Source organism: Dromaius novaehollandiae, chromosome 8 (assembly GCF_036370855.1).
Source record: "Dromaius novaehollandiae isolate bDroNov1 chromosome 8, bDroNov1.hap1, whole genome shotgun sequence".
Taxonomy (NCBI): domain Eukaryota; kingdom Metazoa; phylum Chordata; class Aves; order Casuariiformes; family Dromaiidae; genus Dromaius; species Dromaius novaehollandiae.
This window is the reverse complement of record NC_088105.1, coordinates 28,376,853-28,398,359: the sequence shown is the minus strand read 5'-3', so window position 1 is coordinate 28,398,359 and position 21,507 is coordinate 28,376,853. Positions and strand designations below refer to the sequence as shown.

General features: G+C 37.4%; 1 protein-coding gene across 18 annotated transcripts in view; it reads right to left on the bottom strand.

The window, feature by feature from the left end:
* The window catches only part of FUBP1 (far upstream element binding protein 1), a 43,893-nt gene extending 22,603 nt beyond the window's left edge, over positions 1-21,290 (bottom strand). For 12 of the 18 annotated variants that reach the window (XR_010390235.1, XR_010390236.1, XR_010390239.1 and 9 more), the window contains exons 1-19: positions 21,056-21,290; positions 19,761-19,851; positions 18,717-18,779; positions 17,835-17,873; positions 17,443-17,482; positions 16,574-16,623; positions 16,405-16,476; positions 16,099-16,156; positions 13,112-13,274; positions 12,934-13,032; positions 12,717-12,818; positions 11,966-12,068; positions 11,781-11,881; positions 11,222-11,363; positions 9,867-10,027; positions 8,525-8,679; positions 8,242-8,321; positions 5,543-5,671; positions 4,831-4,905 (exon numbers count right to left, since the gene is read on the bottom strand). Coding sequence is in view for 8 of the 18 variants with exons in the window: in XM_064516039.1 (XP_064372109.1) it covers positions 4,831-4,905; positions 5,543-5,671; positions 8,242-8,321; positions 8,525-8,679; positions 9,867-10,027; positions 11,222-11,363; positions 11,781-11,881; positions 11,966-12,068; positions 12,717-12,818; positions 12,934-13,032; positions 13,112-13,274; positions 16,099-16,156; positions 16,405-16,476; positions 16,574-16,623; positions 17,443-17,482; positions 17,835-17,873; positions 18,717-18,779; positions 19,761-19,851; positions 21,056-21,169 (1,837 nt within the window). In the remaining 10 variants the exon portion in view is untranslated. The remainder of the gene's footprint in view (positions 1-4,830; positions 4,906-5,542; positions 5,672-8,241; positions 8,322-8,524; positions 8,680-9,866; positions 10,028-11,221; positions 11,364-11,780; positions 11,882-11,965; positions 12,069-12,716; positions 12,819-12,933; positions 13,033-13,111; positions 13,275-16,098; positions 16,157-16,404; positions 16,477-16,573; positions 16,624-17,442; positions 17,483-17,834; positions 17,874-18,716; positions 18,780-19,760; positions 19,852-21,055) is intronic. The other 6 variants (XR_010390243.1, XM_026106506.2, XR_010390244.1 and 3 more) reach the window with 4 other exon arrangements.
* Between the last annotated feature and the right edge of the window lie 217 nt (positions 21,291-21,507).

Sequence of the window (21,507 nt, the reverse complement as noted above, 5' to 3'; positions counted from 1 at the left end):
GCAACTTCTCCTTCAAACCCTCACTCAAGTTCCAAGCCTCCAGGAATAACAGCACACATACATGGAACCCTAGACTTATAGTTGACAATTGCCAGTCTTTCCAGCAAAACCAAGTAGCAACATAAAAATTTTATAAATATGCTAAAATAATAAACCAGGACTCTAATGTATCCAAAAAATATTATAGCCAACATTTAAAACCTCGGCCATCCTGTTTACCCAGGGAAGATTTGTCCCAGACATGTTTGCTTTTTTTTCCCTTCTCCTCTTAATTCAGAAGCATACAAAACACTCCAGAATCACCAACACCTGCTTTGTGAATTCTTCTGTCAAAGCTGCTTTGCCAGTTACCACTGCAAAGGATACCCATGACTACTGGCAGAACAGCTCTCTCTACTCATGCATCTGTGCTCAGACTTGAATGCATCCAGACAGAACGGTCTAAAATGAAGCAGTCTACATAAACAGCCACTTAAACTTACAAAACAAAACACTGGTATGCTGTATTTTTGTCGTCTACGTTCTCAAGGGGTTAAAACGTTTTTTCAGAAAATAAAGTCAGGATTAGGACACTAGAGAAGGAAAAAAAAGGAACAACACACCACATCCGATGACACTACTTCAAATAAACAAATCCAACTAAAATGGAAACACGCAAGCTGCGGAATTCCAAGATGGGGCACCAAATCTGATCTTTCATTATCAAAAAAGAGGAAGCTTCCTACCGAGAGAGGGCTTGGTTTTCAGTCCTAATTGAAACCAGCTCGCCTTGGAAAGACCAGCAGTTGTCAACTTCTATTCAGACTGAAGACCACTGAGGAACCTCATAAGGAACATGAGTATCAAAACACTAGCAAACTGTTGTCTAGGATAGCAGATGGAAGCATTTTTAAAATACCCTTTACACAGAAAATTCAGCTACTCACATTCTTATTTACATACATTTTCCCAATCCTCTCAAAAATAATGTGTGAGCAAAGAGTCTGAATATTTGACAAAGCACTATCCTGCAGGCATTCAGAACAGAATCTTCCATTTTCCAACCATACATGCAACTTACACAGTTAGGTCTTCCACTTACTCTGTAGATACCATTTGATTAAAAACAAACAAAACAGAAAACAACTTCTCCATCAGTTTGTGGGTTACACAATAAAGCAACTGTTGTCATAGAGAAACTAACTCAAATTTCTTCAAATCTTAAGAGCTGAAACCACACGTCTAATATATGAGCAACATGGCAGAATTTACACTTCCGGTCAAAAACTTTAACCAAAATGGTCTTTAATAGCATTATAAATTATCCCAGAATACATTTTTTGCAAGGTCACTATGAAATGATGAAATCACAATTCCATTTGCAAATCAGTAGCTATGCCTGACATAAGTTATGTCAAAACTAAGGCTTTTTTGTACATTATGACATGAGAAATTTTCAGCATTTAAGCAGCAACCCCAAGGTAGTACTGAAATTCAAGTAATACATCAAATGTAGAAAACTGGATAGCTATTGAATTCCTTTTCTCAAACAGATTAGGAAAAATTTGAATATTTGAGTTACACTGTTCCCCTACCAAGTACCAGAAGCAATTCTGAGCCTGCATGTGAAACGCAGCAGCTTGCACAAAACCTCCTCTCAGTGTTGAGAACTGCACTGAAACAGTACATGCTCATCCATACTCAGATTTACCACGAACACCTTATTAAACAAGACTGATAAACTACATATATGGGAATATAAGAAACAGAATACTTCCCAAGAAAGAAAACGCCACATGATTCTACAGTTCCTCCATTACTCAATCATGAATGGTGATTTTAGCAAGGAGAGCGCTTTTCTTTCCTCTTCCCCTACTACAGCTGAGGAATCATTAACGAACACTTCCCCTATTTTATTATGGAATCCTTTAATTAAAGGGCCAATCCAGATATTTTAGAAAGATTTTAAGTGATAAATATACAAAGTCCTATGATAACACATAGATCATTTCCTAAAATCTGACTTCATGTCTAGCAGAAACCATTATCCTTTGGAGCTTTGCAGGCCCCAATTATGCAAATCTATTTTAACCCTTGTAGGGAGAAAGAAAAATAGTATGTCTTTAATTGTGAATTAATAGCACAGCATCTATGCATCTTCAAAAGTTAAACTGAAAGCAGTGCTCTTATTAGCTAGTAATACTGAAAGGAAATTTAAAACAAATTTTCTGTGAATTTATGGAGTACCAAGCAAACGAAGCAAAGGGAGAGTTCAGGTCACCTACAAGGTCCATGAACGGTAAGTTAACAGTTTGTGAAAGTAATTTAATTACTTCAGTCTTTAATTTTCAGTCTTATTTTAATTGTATTTAGTACTCAAGCAATAGTCCCAGAATAAAAAAAGAACCTGAAAAACAGGATGGATTTTGCCACTATGTTTCTGAGTTGGAACCGGGTTATTTTCATGTTGCTGTTATTATATACAAAAAACAAACCAACTAAAAAAAAACGAACAAAAAAACCCACAAACTTGTTTTCTGCAATTAGTCTAGTCATATAATACCAGTAGGAAGGCACTCTGGAAATCAGTATTTTGATACTCTAGAATCCAGAAGAATGCATGCATTTTTTCCATAATTGTAGCTTTTTTATGCTTTTGACAGACTATTCAGTAGTGCTGTAGCACACCTAACAGTCTCAAAATTCTACTTGAAAAAAATCTTAAGCGCCAATTGCAGTATCACATCCAACTTGCTCAACGTGGTACTACTGATACTGAACTTGCCACATGGATTATCAAGGCTAGTTTTCTTCAGTAGCAGAAATAAAACTACTTGGGCTTTGGAAGTTGAGGGAGTTCAGTTCTCTGAAACAGCATAGGTAAGAATTTTAATGACAGCCGTTTGTGCAATTATCTGTGCTGTGAAAAATCTCAAATACTGTCCAAGAATGTCCTGTAATTCCTACTTTTCCCCTTCTGCAGTGAGTTACCAGGGACACTAATATTGCAGCACTGCAGAAAGTGCAAATAACGCAAATTGTATCTGAGAGCCTAAAGACCACAACAATTTGCTGAGAGAGTGCCTTCCCATTTGTCAGCTCTCCCACTTCTTAACATTGCTGTTAAGGGACAGGGAGAAAGCACTACCTAGAGTTATTTTAAAGCTAAATGGGGAGTCTTTGCCTTTCCACCTCACTTCTTCACTTCATCCTTTTTAAGTGCATCTTAATAGAAATGGTGTACTTCATCTCAAAATTTTTAATATTCTGAAGAAGCAGAAAATTCTCATGCTTTATGTATTCAAGTTATAAAGGTCCAAATATCAAGAACTCTCCTTCCAGGGAAAGGACCCAATTTAAACTAGAATAAAAAAAAATGAAGATCAGAACTGCTTTTCTGTTTTTCCTCTGATTTGTTCTCTTGTGTTTTATCTATTTTACATTTTAAGAGCAATTCTTTACATCTCTCATTGTCTGCCTCTTTTTGGCTCATACTCCTTTTGGGACTTAATCCTCAAAACTCTATCTCAACACCTTTCACTAGCTGGTACATAACCAGAGAAAACATCAGCTGAAGTAACCCAGACTTCCCTTTCCAAAAGTGACGAATTAGAGCTCTTGTCAACAAATTCAATTATTCTTAAAAAAACAAAAGAAAAAGCCCTAGTACTTTGTGTTCAAGAACATGAGCTGAACTAGCAGAGACGTTAAATAAAAAAAGTAGTTAACAAGGAAAAGAAAGAATTGAAAGGCCCATCAAATCTTAAGAGTGTTTGGGAGTTCTGTGGCACTGACATACAATTCTTGAAACAAAAGCATTTTTCCTGTTTCATTTTTATCCCTTCTGCTATGCTAAAATAAAGTCAGTATGTCCTGGCAAATGGTCTGGGATCAACCTGGTTGAATGCTGAAAAAAGGAATAAAACATGCTGTTCACCTTAACTCCCAATTCTGCTTTTTCATATAGCAAGACAGAAAGGGGGTGCAGGTGAAAGAGGGCAAAAAAACCCAAACCGGATGCTGCTGCATGTCTGGTCAGACAGATACCAGAAAAAGTTCAGGTATTCATAAGCCCGCTGCTCTTCAGTATACACATCTAAACCATCTATAATACCTATGGAGGACAGTATGGTCAAAATATTGAACTTCAAGGCGTTCTGATTTAAAAGATAACAGCACCTTTGGCCAACGCATCGAGACCATGTATTCTTTCCTTATTCAATAAATTATAAAATAATTAACTTGCATGCAAGTACATTTCACTTAAAAAGTTAGTTCAAGCAATTCAAGTTCACTCAAAAAGCTAGTAGCAATATATAAACTATGGTTAAAATGCAGCTCTTAAACATTGCAAAGGGCATGTGGTATAAATGAAAGTTAGCCATGAAACTTTAGTAAGATGATCACATAAAGGAAAAGTTACAAGAAAAATAAAGATGTGTAATCTTAAGAGCATTCCGTAACACAGCTACCACACACAAAACAGCTTCATAAAAAAAAAAAAAAGACCACAATTGAACTCTGAAACTTAAAAATATACTTTAAAAATATTTAAACGGAAATATCTAAAAGGTATCGTTTCCAAGTGATCAAGTGTAGACGTTTCACATGTGATACCAACTCATCTTTAGCTAAAAAGTATTTTTCCGAAGCTGATCACTAATACGAATACAAGAGAGTGCCTTAAACTGTAATTCCTAAGAAGTCTGGTTTTCAGCAAACTTCAGGGCTTTTGGTACTATAACTCAGAAGACAGAGGGATGGGGCACTTTGTGTTTTCTAAAAATCTCAAATGAGATATGCAAACCTCCTCTAACAACTTTGCAACAACAGAATAACATGCACACATACCCATTTTTTTGTAGTACTCTTCCCATGCCTTGGTATAGTCGACCTGCCCTGCTGGTGCTGGATTTGGCTGATCTCCTGAATTACATATGAAGAAATTGTTAAAATAACACTTCTATTTTTGGTTTTGTACATACAACATCATACAAATAACCATCTGAATGTTTTGATAACAAGCCCAAACAATGACACGCAAATCTGACACTAAAAAAACTTATCTGCTACAAGCTACTACAAATACAAAAAAACAACAAAACAAAACCCCAAAGCAAAAAACCCACCACACTGAAAGAAATCACAAAAGTTTACTGTGTTTTCAGGATTTAGGAAGTGCATACCCACTTACATGCAGTACAAAAGGACTACCTAAAATTTCAGTTGTAGGCCTCATTCAGACACAAAAGTTATAGTAGTACAACTAAAGCAGTAATTTTCCTAAACCATTTAAAGTGATGCAATTGTTTAAACAAGTAACAATTAATAAGAGTTTGGCTCATTCTACTTTTACCTATAACTGCAGTAAGTAGATGCAATTAATTTAGATCAAATGGCAGGGAAATACCTCTTTGGAACTGTACTAAAAGGAACGTTGAAGGCTGTAAGCAAGCGTTTTCCAAGAAAACTGGCTACCTTACAATAAGTTTACCCAATATGTAAGACAATAACAATAAGAGGGACCTCTCCCCTCCAACAGTAAGAAATTTAACTCTTTTACCTTGTCCATTAGTTTGGGTTGTAGCTGGTCCACCAGGAGGAGCTGCAGGCGGTGGCTGTGCTTGTTGCTGATAGTAATGAGCATAGTAAGCTGCCCATGCAGCTGAATTAGGATCTGTTCCTGGCTTACCTGTGAAGTAAAACAAACATTTATAAAAGTGGTATGAACAGAAAGTTGATTTCAATTAACAGTGTTCTAAGCACTCTTATTTTCCTCCAAGGAAAAAGTCCATCTAAACCAAGTGACCAGTTCAACCTTGTAGGTATCTTTTCTTTCTAACACAAACTATCAAGTTTAAGACAGAGTACAGTACAAAGTGTATTTTTATAGAGGTGCTGAAATAAAAATGTTTATAGAATCCTTACTAGTACAACAAAATTTATTTTTCAAAAGGTGATGAACAGAAACAGATTTTCAAATTTATTTAAATGGCCATTTTACTGAATGGCAGTAACAATGAATCATTCTAGCACCAAACAAAGTTTTACTTTTTGTAATCTCACACTAATACCACTGACACAAGCACAGACACCCCAAATACATCTTTCTGAAATAGAGGAATACAGATCTTACTAGGTATTTGCGACACTTGTCATTTAAATCTTAAGATAACAGTAAAATACAGAAACACACAGTATTTTAAGAAACTGAATTCCCACCCAAGACTATAAAGGTCTTATTGTTCACTTGCAGCTTTTTAGTCTAACATATGATAATAGCAACACTTGTATCTTCTATAGCTATCTCCAATCTTCCCCTTATTTTTTTTATTGAATCTAGTGTCTAATGATGCTGCTTCCTACAGTCTTATTTCTCTAATCTTTTCACATACATCTGCTAGAAAGTTTACTCTCTCTGCAGAACCAAAGGTGGATTACATTAACAGATTGGCAGTTCACAAAAAATGTGCTTCTACTTTATTTAGAGAACATAATGTTCTATAGCAAGACCTGGATCCTTAAAAAAAAAAAAAATCTGCAAATAAATGGAGCAAACTGATGAAAAACTTCACATAAGGGTAAAACTGATAATTTGGATGGATAATGTGGATTGAAGTGTATTCCCTCCCCCCAAAGCAAAAAATAGGTAAAGGAGTGGCAAACTGAAGAGAAAGCAGTAATCCACTGAAAAAAAGGCATTTTGGGGGGTAGTGGTGGGAGCCCACACACCCTGAAAGAAGAAAAAACCCAGAACAAATTACTACTAAATGAAATACTACAACAAAAGTTAGATGTAACCGCTTACAATGCATACAGTAATATCAGCATATTGAAAACAATGTTAACAAGCAGTTTCTTTTTCTAATTACACTGCTTGCAGTGACAATAGTGTATTTAAACAATTTTTAATGCTCTGCGCAGGCAGAAAACTGTCAAGGGATAACTATCATGTCTCCTACAGGGATGCTTCCACAGAGGACAAGCAGTTATGTACCTAGCTGAACACATTTTGTTATTTAACACAATGCAAAGCAAGAGGAACCACATCTGTTGAACACTTTGGGATGAACAGAAAACACCGCATCTTTGTTTGCTCATTACGAAACTGCAATGATCTTACACAGCCTTATCTAACAAAACTAGCATGTACTGCTCTAAGGTTACCTGCATGTATCAAAGCTACTGCTCTAGAAGCACACACAGTGGGATTCATTAAAAATCTCAAAAGAAAACCTGACTGCCAGTTACTAGCTCCAGTCACTTTCAAGTGACAAGATACAAGCATGGTTCAGAAGAAAACATCTCTGAATAAAGACTATAACCACCATTTTGTTTCACTGAAACATGCAAGTAAACATATCTGTACCAAACTCATTCATGTAAGTGTTAGTCAAAAGACAAACTGATTCCAACTGCATATAGAAAAATAAATGTTCCTCTTGTAAATCTAATTCATCAGACAATCTGAAGTAAAAACAGACAAAATGAATATTTTCCATTTTTTATAGATCTTTATGTAGATAAATTGCTTTAATAAAAAATTAAGAGTTGGTAATGAAATAGGCTCCAACTTTGCCGGTGCTTTTGGATTAAACCAAATCTCAGCCTACCAAAAGCATCAAGTCAAATCACTTTGAATCATTCTGCATTTAAATAGTGGTAACAGACATTTTTAAATACTAAACTGAATGCATGGAAAGCTACCATAAATGTTTGGGAAGTACAACTAAAGGTGACTCTTCAGCAAGAAGAGAGAAAGTAAGACATGAAGAACATGAACAGAAGAACTCTAGATTGTAACAACTACCGAAAACCTACCCTCCTTCACTAATGGAAGGCGTGTCAGGACCAGTGGTTATCAGAAAATACTTGCTTCATTTACAGCTTAAATCAAAATCTTCTGACTGAAGTTCTGAAGAAGTTACTGCAGACGTGCAAATGCCTCAACCATCTAATCTTACCATGCCTTCTGCAACTGCAGCACAGTTTCCCCACTTGCACTAGTCCAGGCATAGGATCTAGCTTAACTAAAAGGAAGAGAACTAAAACTTCAGGGAATTAAGAAAAAGAACTCCCAGTCTTGAGAAAGATAAACAGATACAGGGGAGGAAGAAAAAAAAAAAAAAAAGGATTCTAGTAAGACATGTTTCCAGAAGAAAATGCAAAGCCTCAAAACATACAATGCATACACTTTTAAGGACAGAATATATTTACTCAAAGTATATCCATGCTGCAGTGTAAATGTGCACCATTCAGTACCTGGATCTGGCGGATTTGGTGGCTGCCAGTGTGGATAAGCATTTCCCCATCCTTGTGGAGCATATGGGGCTGGAGGACCACTATTAAACAAAAAACAAAACCAAAAAAACAACATACAGTGAAAACCAGTCCCAGAATTACCCTACCAAAAAAAAAAAAAAAAAAAAAAGACAGAGAGAGAGAGAGACACACACACACACACACACAGAGAGAGAGAGAGAGAGAGAGAGAGAGAGAGAGAGAGAGAGAGAGAGAGAGAACAGCTAGCTGAAGCAATACTTACTGAGGTGCAGGTCCAGGAGGCCCTGGATTGTAAGGAGCAGGGTTATATGGTCCCATAGGAGCACCAGGACCTGGGGGACCAGGAGGTCCGTGTGGCCCAGGAACAACACCATGGGGTCCATGGGGAACTGGCGGACCCAGTGGATTAACTGGACCCTGCAACAATAATAGCATGTAGATTAGAAATAAACCCTGAAATCCTGTATTTCCCTGCAATTTAAAATTCTATATCCAAACTACTTTAAAATATCATCTAAAAGGTTTTATTCAGATTCTTAAATAAAGATATTTCCCTCGACAGGCCATTCTTTCTGAAGGTCAATTTATTTGGCTTATGGCTAGCTAGAGAATAGGCAGAGCTAAAGCAGCTTTGGCTGTACTAACAACCACATAGGTGCATTCGTCTTGCAGTTCCTTCTTAATGAAGGAAAGTAATGCTGCAGCCCAACCCTCCCCCTCATTCCTCAGGGAAATGCTTTATAATCACATAATAGGTTTAAAAAGTGTCCAGGAAGTTCTCACATAATTAAAAAAGTTCTCAGGTTTATGGACTGTTAATAAATGTAAGACCACATAACTGACCGTCACTCTTAGATGTTACAAAATAAAACAAAACAAAAAAGTGAATACAAGTAACCCAAACAGGTAAAATAGAAGTTTTCAGTACCATTACTAAGCAATTACCTTCACAGTTTTAAGTTACAATTCAAAACAACTTCAATTCTTTGAATTAGAAAATTTTACAAATAAACATGTCTTTTTCCTTGCAAGTTGTGCGTAATTTTTTAAAAATAAATTGATACTTCTAAATCCAACTAATCTTACTAAATCAGTGAGTAAGTTCAGTTGCAAAAACCAGGAAGTAAATTTGATTACATGCATGCACAGAACAAAACTGCAGTGAATTTGGAGTGTATACTTGGGTTAAAGATGATAGCTACCTGAACATATTAAGATTGAAACATTAACCACGTAACTTAGTAGTTTTAAGATATCCAGGAAATCTTCATAGTTGTCAAAAATTTTCCATTATCCACAACAAAGTGGCTATATTCTGGAGTGCAGCATTGAGGAACACACTAAATTACATTAAAAAATAACATGGAATAAGTATTTTTTTCTATTTCAAGTTTTTCCTGCTTTTACAATATCAAAAAAAGTGCAGATTAGGGGTTATGTTTTTATCACTATAAACGCAGATTTACTATTACTATTTACTATTATCAATTTATTATCTGATGAGGTAATTGGGAAGTAAAATAAAAGAAAATTTTCCACAAAAAAGCCTCACTTCCTGTTCTGTGTAGTTATAAAAATAAAAGAACATACAGCTATATACTCACTCCAATCTTTTCTTCTATAAGTTGTCGTGCATAATCTATTTGCTGGGGTGTTCCACGGATAGTAAACATCTTCATGTTTGGATCTGCATTAGGTGGAGGATTTCTCTGAAGTTCTATTCTAGCACCAGACTGCTGGCTTATACTTTTGATAGTTTCACCACCTACAATACAATATACAACTGTTATGACATGCAGTAAAACAAAAATACTACGATTCAAATCACAAAATGAACCACATGGAAGTTGGAAGATAAAGAACTGAAGTGACCTATTTTTATGAGCTATATAAGAACATTCTAATAACAATAATAAGGCATTCCCTTTAGTGCAGTTAGAGTCTTGTTTGAAACAAACCAGTAAAAATAAATTATTTTTTATAGACAATTTTGTTACTCAGAAAAACCAGCAAAGAATTCCTGCAATGCTGCCTGCTTCTTTCCATTCATGTAAAAATGTGGAATTAGACATGAATAGCAACCAATAACTGCAATTCTCAATGATTACAACCTTAAAGCCTAAGCTCCCTAGAAAACAGTAATTAAGCACAGATGACAAAAAAACCTGAAACTGACCAGATTGTAAGGTTCACATTTTTTGCAGTGCATTCAAACTCAAAATATAAACTCCCTAAACTAGTTTCTCCTCTTACAGGTTTCTGAGAAGTTACTTGTATCATTAGTAGGCATATAGTTCACAAACAGAGGTCACTGTTTTGTTTTTTTTTTTTTTTTTTTTTTAAATCAACCTTCTAGGCCAAGAACTGAACTATGACAGCCTATTTATTGTGTCTGGAAATAACATTACAAACAAAAGATTAAGGTAACTCAAGCATTTCATTTAGGAGCATACAGTAAATTAAAATATTTTTAAAGAGGAAATTCTTTGATAAGTGATTATTTTGATAAAAAAAATGTTACAGCATTGCACTGTAAAAGATCTTCACTAGAATATGTGAAAATTAGTTTTAAGAGATAATTACAGATGCAGTAACACTAGTCTAATCAAATAATATCAAATGCAAGTTATTTATAATATACAACAACATCTAAGAATCTACCAAACACTACAATATAACTTAGTATTTATTACTTTGAAACACATGAGTTAAAAAAGTCGAGAACCACTCAGTTTATATAACTACCAAGGTATGAGCTCTGGGGAGGAAAATCTTTCCTACCAAAAAGATGATTAGGAGTGTTATGTTTTACCAGGATTATGTTCCTCTGTTGTATATGAAACTCTTTGCAAAGGCTTTACTTGAAATGTCTCTCTAGTATGGCTATTTGTACAAATGGAAAAGCTTAAAGCTTTTAAAATATGAATATATACACACACATATATATAAGATATATTGCCTTTGCCAATGATTAATCCAGTTTTGCCAGTGGGAACAATAAAATTGAATTCCTGTAGTCCACCAGGAGGCCCCATGTTCCAGTTGCCTTGACCTCTACCCCTTCCTCGACCACCAGGTCCTGGTCCACCAGGGTTACCAGCCTGAAAGCCGAAAAACACAAATTAGCATATTCTATAAAAACCTACTGCAAAGAAATCATTAATGCCAAGTAGTATCATTTCTAAAACACAATTCACGCTTTTAAAGATGTGATCTATATAACTCTGCACATGAAAGATGAAGAAAGGAAAGAGAAGAAAGCAGAAAGTAAGTTTCACACACACAAATATATCATTACTGTCTGCTTTCTGTGAATGCAGTGGTGGGGCCCGTAATCTCACTAGGAGCATTCAAAACCATCTTCTAAACAAGAACTAAAAGTAGCAGCGTATTAGCTATTAATACATGGCAATAGAAAAAGCAGCTCTAAACAGCTAGATTGATGCATTTAAAATTTCAAGTCTTTCTAAAAGTAGGCAGCAGTTTTTAAGTGGAAAACAACAAAAGCATTACCCAACCTGAACACTTCGAAGGAGATCTGTAATAATTTCTGCAGCATGTTGACATCTATCTGGAGGGCCCGTGATCTGGGCTATTCTATCTGGAGTTGTTCCATCATCTGGAATAAAAACAATCTTATTCCAGTATATATAAACCAATAAATTTATACCCATCCACAGAAACATATGGACATATTACCAACCTGGCTTAAACTGGATCCTAACACCAGCGTCATTCTGTATCTTTTTTATCATCTCTCCATTTCTTCCAATTACAATACCTACAGCAAACCGTGGTATTGGAACCTTAAAGAGAACAAATTGTTTCAAGATGTCGACAATGCAAACATTCCTACCAAATTCACAAAAATGAAGGGTCACATATTAGAATGGCAGACTAGGGCCAGCCCTGTGCCACTTTAGGCTTTTTGAAGTGCAAACTTTTTGAAGTAAAAGTCAACCTCACAAATACTAGCAGAAAGCATCAAAAGAGAAAGGGATCCGAGGCACTGCAAGTTCTCACAGTGGCAACAGTTCCAGTGTATATCATATTTCTGAAGGGCCTAAAAAACAGATACTAGCGGATGAAACTTCCAGCCTCACCTCAGATGAACAGTTGTGATTTCATGACTTTTGTAATAGCTGGAATTAAAGATCTTGCTGTAATGGCCAAACTCCAAGTTCTATAATGTATCCATCATTATATACGTAATCAAACTTATCTGCTTCCTTATAAAAGATAAATCTCCAGCTAGCCAAAGTTGTTCAAATTGCTGGTAATGTAAAATAAGTGATGCACACCATTTAAACGCACATTTCAGCAATGATTAGCAATACCTACACGCCACAACCACTTTTGGAATCTGGTTAAGAACTTTCAATGGTATTAACCAGCTTAACATTTTAATGTTAACATCTCAAAGTACAGTGAACAAGTTTTTCAACCATGCTTACGTCTATCCCTTCATTTCCTCCTATTCTTGACCCATATTCGTTGCGCACCTCTCTAAAGCCACCTTGATCACGAATTAACTCCAGCACCATTTCCTTGGCTTGCTAAAAGAAGAATGAAATTTCATTTAAGTACTGCAACATCAGAATAGTTCAAAAAAAAAAAAAAAAAAAAAAAAAAAAAAAAAAAAAAAAGTCTGAATTCTGAAAGACTCCTTACTTGAACTTTATAAGGGTCTCCAGTTATCCTAAGGGGCTTGTCTGCACCAGTGTTCTGTGGACCATCTTGAATCATGACCATTTTAACACCTGCTCGCTCCTATTTGACAAAAGGGAGGTCAATACACACTCAAATCCAGATTCGATATCATGCATTTAAAAAAAGAATACAGATATACCTGTAATTGTTTAATTGTCTCTCCACCTTTTCCAATAACTAATCCTGCTTTACTTGCTGGAATCATAATTTCTTGGACTGCATTTCCAGGTCCATCACCATGATGAAAGCCAGGTGCAGGTCTTCCCTTTTCAACTATCTGATCAAGTAATCTTTTTGCTGACCTGTCAAAGAATATACACACTTATGAATACAGTGATTCCTACGAACACTGCTTGCCTACATTTGTTCTGCTTGGAAAAAAAAGAATATTTTTTTCATTATCTTAATAGCTTTATTCACTTAATACTTAGTTGAGAAGTGCATTAGGGGCCTTGTCACAAATCCTTCAGTGCACACTATCCAGATTCCCTCAGTATCTTTAAAGAAAGAGTAATCTTGTACCAAAGATGATGTGAATTGCTTTATGAAAGTGGTTTTGCCTCTTTTACACCAGGTCTCTTTCCAGTGTGTATTCTTCCAGTGTCAAAATAGTGAACAAACTGAGCAGCTTCTTTTACAGGTGGGGTATTACCTCTTTCCTGGCCATTTGTTTTTGCCAACTTTGTGGATTTTAACTATGAGATCACTATATCTTCTGATTAAAGCATCCAGTATTTCAAATGTTATTAGGGAACAAAGAAGAAATAGAAACGACATGCTGAAAGATTAGGTGAATCACACATGTTTTTATTCTCTGCAATGAAATCATATGAAACTCTCACATTTATCAACTGTACTCTCTTCTAGGCATTGTCACCAACCTCACTGCTGTACTTTCCCATTCACTTTATTTCCCAATAAACCCTACAACCTAAACAGACATGTTCAGCAAATCACTCTTCCCCTGGCCTGCTGCTGAACTGTTAGTTCTAAATAAGCAAGAAAGAAGTTAGAAGTTTCTTTCCATCAGGATATTCTAATGCATGAAAAAGCATCTCTCTCTAGGCTGAAGCAGGTTGAGAAGAGGCATCTAAAAAATTAATTTACAGCATATATTGCTCTGCTAGAAAGAAAAATCAATTTCTACTTAAAAAATTTCACAATTTGCAGCTAAACTGAAACACACTACCTTGGTCAGATAAAATAATCAAGGCCCGCAAAACAAAGAACTTTGTCACATGTATGCATCCATACATTCATACAGCAACATCAAGATGTCCCTCTGCAAAAATTAACATTCATCGGAAGTTTTCTGCAGAATATTCTTCTCACTCTTAAGACTTAATACAGACTCAATAAATCCGTATCAGTAACTTAAGGTTTTTTATATTTTGATCTTTTTAAGAAAAAGTAATTCCAAGGGAGTGTAGCAAGTGGTAGACCTAAAAGCACACCAGTGTCAATATATAAGAAAAGGTGGTTCTTTATCAAACATATGTAAAAGTTATCATCTCCTCAAACATGACTATCATCCCAGAACCTAGAGCTATATATGAGCAAAACTTCATTCAGAACAAAAGATAGAAACAGTTTTTTATACTAACCTTTAAATATTCCATTGTTAGGTAGAAGAGCTGAAAGAGCTAAAACGTACTATATTTTTTGGTGTGTAAAAATAAGCTAGAAGTCAGAAAAGCTTTTCCTATACTGCTAAGCTTGAGCAGTAATTCAAGTAACCTCTCATTTGACATAGCTGTTTTTTTTCATTTAACCTACAAAGAGCCAATCTTAAGGCAAATCTGTTCAATGTTACTTTTATAAATGGGGGGGGGGGGGGGGGGGGGGAAAGAAATCAGACTGTAAAATAAACTTGGCTTTAACACCAAGTATGGTCACAGCTGCTGCTTGATTCAGCATGCAAAGTTAGTATATTTGTACTTGTAAGCATTACCAGAATAATGGCCAATAGCAAGTATATATCCATCGCCCACATAGATCAGTCACAATTTGAGTAAGATCATGAGTACTAGCTTCTGTTAAAAACCCTTCCCTCCAATATGTGGTCAGAATAAGCTATAATTATAAAGAACATTCCCATAAAGAAATGACTTCCTGAGCAGGAGCTTAATTGGCTGCAAGGCAAGAGGTGACTGGCACCTGTTTTCCCAAAGGGAAATGTGAAGCTGCAGGCCCTACCTGAAAAAATGAAGTGGGAGCAGCTAGCAAACAAGGAACTAGCAAGCTTACTACACTTAAGATCATTCCTGGCAAAGCCAGGACAAATAGGTCTTCAAGTAGTCAACTCTTTTTTCAAGTAGAAAACCTCTATGCCAGTACAAGAAATATTTTCTTAGTTGTCATCCTCTCCCTTTCACAGAAGGTAAAAGTTCCCTTTGCCAATTGGCATTACATAGATCATACTTTTCATAACTTTTGGTATACACTGGTTTATACCAAAGACACACTTAAGAACTCGGATGGACTGAGCTTTGAGTAACTCTTATTCTTACATATTACTAATTTTCACATTCTCCCTGTAATTATCTTAATTCCAGTTAAGAGTTTCTTTTTAACATACAATTAACTGTGCTTCTTGCTGGGTGGTATGCTTTAAAAAAAAAAATTAAGTCAAAATAATCAAGTTCAAATCATCACTCATACTAAGGGCAATAAGGAAAATGTTTGCAAGAATCTCTTAAAGCCTTTTAAATGCCCTGCTGTATAGGAAGCCTTTTGCAGCAACTCAAATTCCCACGTGAAATAAAAACACACCCCCAAAGCACGAAGAAAAGAAAAACAAAACAACAACAAAAAAGGCATAGCAGCCCCAACACATTTTATCTCAGGTGAAAATCAGTGCGCAATAGATAAACACAATCTACAACAGGATCTGGGCTTGGAAAAAGTTTAAGTTCAGTAATTATATCCATATTTTTGACATGTAATTACAAGCATCATGAGGGATGTGATTGCAGGTTCAGGGCCTAGTTTGGTTTGTATACATTTAGTTGTCACCAGGTTACCTCTTTAACAGAAGCAAAACAGGGGAAATGCTATATTTAGATCCAAAAAAATGGAAGAGTATTGCACAGTTAAGTAAGAATACATGGAATTTGTTTTACTTACTGTACAGACTCTGGTGTTCCAGTTAGCATACAAGATCTTTCAGGCAGGCCTCCACTATCTAAGAAGGTCACAAAACAAAACGGATGTAACAGTAGTATTAAGGCAGAAGGAGATTACGAAACCAAATATGATACACAAACTATTGGAAAGTAGAAGAAGAATCATTGTATCACAACATCTCTTTGGACTGCAATAACTGGGATTAGCACAAAACATTAAAATAAACCTTAAATGAAGATACTGATAATTAGAAACAATGACCAGACTTCTGAACTTGCTACCAACAAATACACCAGAAATAGTTACCAGGCGCGATCTGTATTTTACATCCAGACTCTTGCTGTATGCGCGAGATCTGCTCTCCACCTCTGCCAATTACTTGAAGAAAGAAAATAGAAAAGATATAATTTGTATTAACAGCATCTGCTAACATCCCTTACTATACATACTGCAGCACTATGTTCATACTACTTACTGAATCCAACCATTCCATCTGGAACTTTGTACTCCTCTGTCATCACAGACCTGTATAGGTTAAATGCAACAGAAAACAGTGACCACTCAAAGACCAAACTAGCTTTGTATTTAGATACCTCTTCCAGTCAAAACAGAGGGAAGTTAACTGCCTCCCCCATCCCGGCCCAATTGTTTCCCACTAATTTTACAAGTTATATGCAAACACAGCATTCAATGAAACTAGGTTATTTTCAAAGTAAGCAACAAGCTACAAAAGTGAATAAATACTATTAGTAGCGGAAAACAGGATTTGACCACTTGAGAGTATGAATTAATACATGTTTTCCTTTATCCTCTATCCTATTTATTATTAAGTGTGAGGTGTAAGAAGGCCAGTGCAGTATTAAAAAAGTTTCAAATGTATCTCAATTGAAACATGCTGAAAGTACACACATCTCAGTATCTCATTTATCAAAATTAGGCAAAGGATTTGAAAAACAGTTGGATTTGGCTGTTTATGGAAGAAATGAGTGGAGAAAAAAAAAGTTGTACCCCATGTAGCAGACTGAACAACAAGCTGTGCTAAGTCTGCATTCTTTTAATCCACTACATTTCTTTCCTATATTCAACATAGTGTTGACCCTTTCCCTTGAGGCCTACTCCTAGCTTTTGGTTACGGTAGCTATGCTAAAATTCTGTAAGAGCAACCCATTTTTCTTATACTAATGTTGATGTATGGCACAGGCTGCTAAGAGAAAGATGCAACCAGCATGATATTATCATATCTATTTTAGGTGTTTGGCTCGTGGCTGGTGAAGCTAAATTTCAACATATCACTGTATCTCTATAAAGTGGTATATGACACGTAGTACAGATGTAGACTCTTACCTCTGTTGTTGATGCATTGGTGGTAGTTGATTTCCAAAAGCTATAAGCAAATATTATTAAAATTAAACTCAAACAGTATTATTTACAACTGTCTTTTCTGTGGTTAATAATAAACTTAATTTTATCTACTTCGGTCCAAGTTGACTTTTTAAGAAGTGTCATCACATGGTATAAAAACATAGTTAAAAGGATTCTCAACTGTTGCTAACATAACATTCTGTCAATTTTAGCAAGCAGACTCAAACTGCTTCAAGAAACTAAGAGATAAACCAAGTCATTCTTTTGATTTCACTGCTCCAAATATCACCTACCAGATTACTGTTTCAAATTCTTGTTCTGAAAGTTTTACACTTGTTTAGGTTTACTGGCAACAAAATAAAAAAATTACTTACAGTCATTCTGAGGAGCAACTTTCTTAGCATCTGGTTGATCTGTAAAATTAAGATTTTTTTAAATGTTTGCCAAGAAATTCAAGAAGTGTTTACACCTTTTAGTGTGAACTGTAACTTTCCAGTGCATTTTAGTCCCCCTTTTTTTTTCTCCTTTTTTTTTTTCTTTTTCTTCCTCAATTTCAGGAAGTTGATCATCTGAATAAAAGAAGGAATCTCACGAACACTCAGCACTTGGTTAGTATAGCTGAAAAGATGTTAGGTTCTTCCATATATCTATTAAGTGGTTTAATAAAAGGCAGTTTTCAGAACACGCTGTAGATTGCTCATAGGTACCCAGTCACTGAAACTTAACTACGACAAGGAACAAAGTTTATCTCTGTTTGTTGCTCAAGCTAATGATGCTTCTATAGTAAAAACCAATTAAAAAAAAAATCAAATCCATACAAAAAATAACAATAATTTAAAGAAAAAGGTTTTCTGACAACGACCACAAATCTAGACCAAACATCTAAAAATTCAACAATATCACATAGCAATGCAATCTCACTCTGAACATTGATATGAAATCCCTATCCAAATATCAAGCATTTCATAGCATAAAACTTCAAAAAAAAGCAGATTCAAAGCAACTACATCATCACTACCATCCAAATCCTTTTTGTACAAATAAAGGAATAAAAGGCACAATTAACCTATATCTGAAAAGATATACTTCAGATGCTTTCTTCCCACCCCAAAATAAAGGTTATATGAATCACCATAATTTATGTGCAGCAAAAACTCAGACACATATTCCAAGAAATATTTGTGTCAATCCAGAAAGATCCACTAGTTTATTTCATGTTTACATACTAAACACAGGTAATAAATAAAAATTCCTGCCTTTAAAAGGAGAGGGCATTCCCTCCCAGTGTGTTGTACTGCTCGGACTTGTCCAAGAGCCATCTACACATAAAATAAAAAGAATACATTACATATATCATCTGAAGCATCATTAGCTCATTTTTGTATATTAAAAACCTCACCGTTAATAGAAAAAACTTTATTACAGGACACAAGAACTCCTGATATAAAGCCTTAGTTACAATCTGTAGACTGAATTTCAATCCTCTTAAAGGAAAAAAAAAAGGCATTGCTCTTACGTGACACCTACGAGAACATTTCAACAGGCTCAGATTTCTCTCCACAATTTAGTCAGGATTTTGTGTGTATATTAAACATATCAAACCCTGTTAAGTTCAAACTAGCTGACAGAAGAGGACACACACATTTCAGGAGAAAACTTTACTGCAATATAAAGCAAATCCAAAAAGCTGCAACAAGTTAGAGATTTAAGTATGATCTTATCAGGGTTCACACACGCTATATGCTTAAATATTAGACCAAGCAAAAAACGTCTACGAGGTAGAAAATTTACTTTCCTGTCTTTTTTTAAAGTCCTATGCTTTTACAATGAAATGCATTAAAACGTTTATTTGAATCTGTGCAATAACAAAGCATATGAAACAATCCAATTTAAAAAAGTCACCACTTCCTGCTCTAATTGTAACTTACAAGCTGTAATCAGCCCTATACAACAAAGGACTGCAATGACATACCTGTACAAAAAGCGTTTCTCAATTATGAATTTATCCGCCCACACCCCCAACATATCTTCTCCTCTTTATTGCATTAAAATTATTTTAAATATTTTAAAACAGGCTTATATTCACTTCAGATTACACCTACACAGCACAATGGTTTAAAAGAAATTTCCCCATTAAACTGAAAATGAAAAAGCACGTTGAGATCTATAACGGGAATAAAATGTTTTTATGCTGTGCTATGGAAAAAACAAAACAAAAACAAAAAACCACCTGCAATCTTCCTGGCACTGTGGCCAAGCCATACTGAACAAGAATAAATGCAACAGTAATGAACGCATACCTCCGTCCTCAAGAGGTCTTTTTTGTCCTCCGTAACCATAGTCATTTGAATTCATTGATGTGCCAGCATCTCCTCCAATTTTTGCTGCAATCTAAACATAAGCAGATGTTGTGAGAACAAATTCATTCAGTCAGTCCCTATGCATTCCAGGTTTTCTGAACAATATCAGCGTTTGAGATAATGCATATTAATATCACTCAAAAAAGGTAAAGAAAAGGTTGCTGCTAGAAACAGTCCTGCAGACAGCCATGATACTTTTTTCTCCCCAACGTATTCAGGAGACTTTTGTACTCATCCTTTACCAAAGATTTCCTCCCATACTCACTTTTTTTCCTCCTCTACCTGAAAAATATCTGCTCTTCAAACTGCAGCAACTTATTTTTCTAGAAGAGCCTTTTCCTATTTTACCTATACTTCGAGAAAGCCTGCGATATGCCGCAGAAAGCTTGACTGATAAAACTATTTTAAACCTTAAAAGTTCTAAGTATACTTTTTTTTTTCAATATAGCCAAAAGCGTCAGCGATTATCAGACGGACAAGAAAATTTTGCCTGAAAAACAACGTGAACATCGCCCGTGCTGCAAAACCACAAATAAAACTTCTAGATTAAAAAAAAAAAAAAAAAAAAGAACAAAAACAACAACAACAAAAACCCCGAAAAGCCACCCCGGGCACCTTCGCTCCGCAGGCCGCGGCACCTCCCAACCGGTCTGGGCAGGTTAGCGGGCACCGAGAGCGCCTCAGGGGGCACAATACGGGGCCGCCCTCCCGCCGCTTGGCCGCCGCAGCGGCCCGGCAGGGCGCGGGGCTCCCGATAAGGCGGCACGCCGCCAGCCGCCGGCCGAGATTGTGCCTCCCCGCAGGCCGGCGGCGGGCACCAGGCCGCGCCTCTCCCCTTGCCCCCGCCGCCCTGCGATGGCGCGGATCCCTTCGGGCCAAGCCGGGGCACCGCGGGCGGCCGCTCGGGCAGCGGGCGATGGCGCAGGGAGGCAGCCGGGGGCCGCCTGGAAGACACTCCCCGCCCGCCAGCCCGCGTCTGAGGAAGGCGGGCGGCGCGGAGCGCGCCTCGGCGTGCGCGGAGGGGGAGCGGGGGACGGAAAAGGGGTCCCCCCACCCCCCGCGGAGGCATCCCGGCGGGGCGGCCCCCTCCTCAGGCCTCCCCAGTGCCCGGCGCCGCCGGGGCGCGGCCCGCCAACTCACCCCGCGGCGCGGCCTGGTCAGGAGCTGCCTCCAGGCCCCACAGCCCCAGGGCCAGGGCCGCCCATTGATTTGGCCGAGCCACGTTACGCACGCACCTGCCTAGCCCTCTGCAGCGCGTCTTTAAAGGCATCGTTCACTCCTCCACCTCCGCCGCCGCCTCCCCCGGGCGCGCCCGAAGCAGGAGGGGGCACCGTGGAATAGTCCGCCATGCTCGCTCAGCCACCGCTTCCTGCCCCGCTCGCTGCCTGCCAAGAAAGAAAGAAAATGGCGGCGGGCGGGAGCCTTTCACATTCCTGCGCGGCATCGTGCTCGGGGAGGGGGGAGGGAAAACGACGTAGCCTCGCGAGACCTGCGGCGGGGAGGGGCGAGATTTCATAGGGGTACCGGAGAAAGCCGAGGAAGTCTCGCGACGTTTCGTCCTGCCCCGCTACGTGGTTGTTGGGGTGGGGGGGGAGGAGGAGGAGGAGCGGAGTCTCCTGGGGGCGCCCTTCAGGGGCGCGAGGGGAACGGGGGGGGAGCTCTGCGGGGGCGGGGAGAGGAGCAGAGG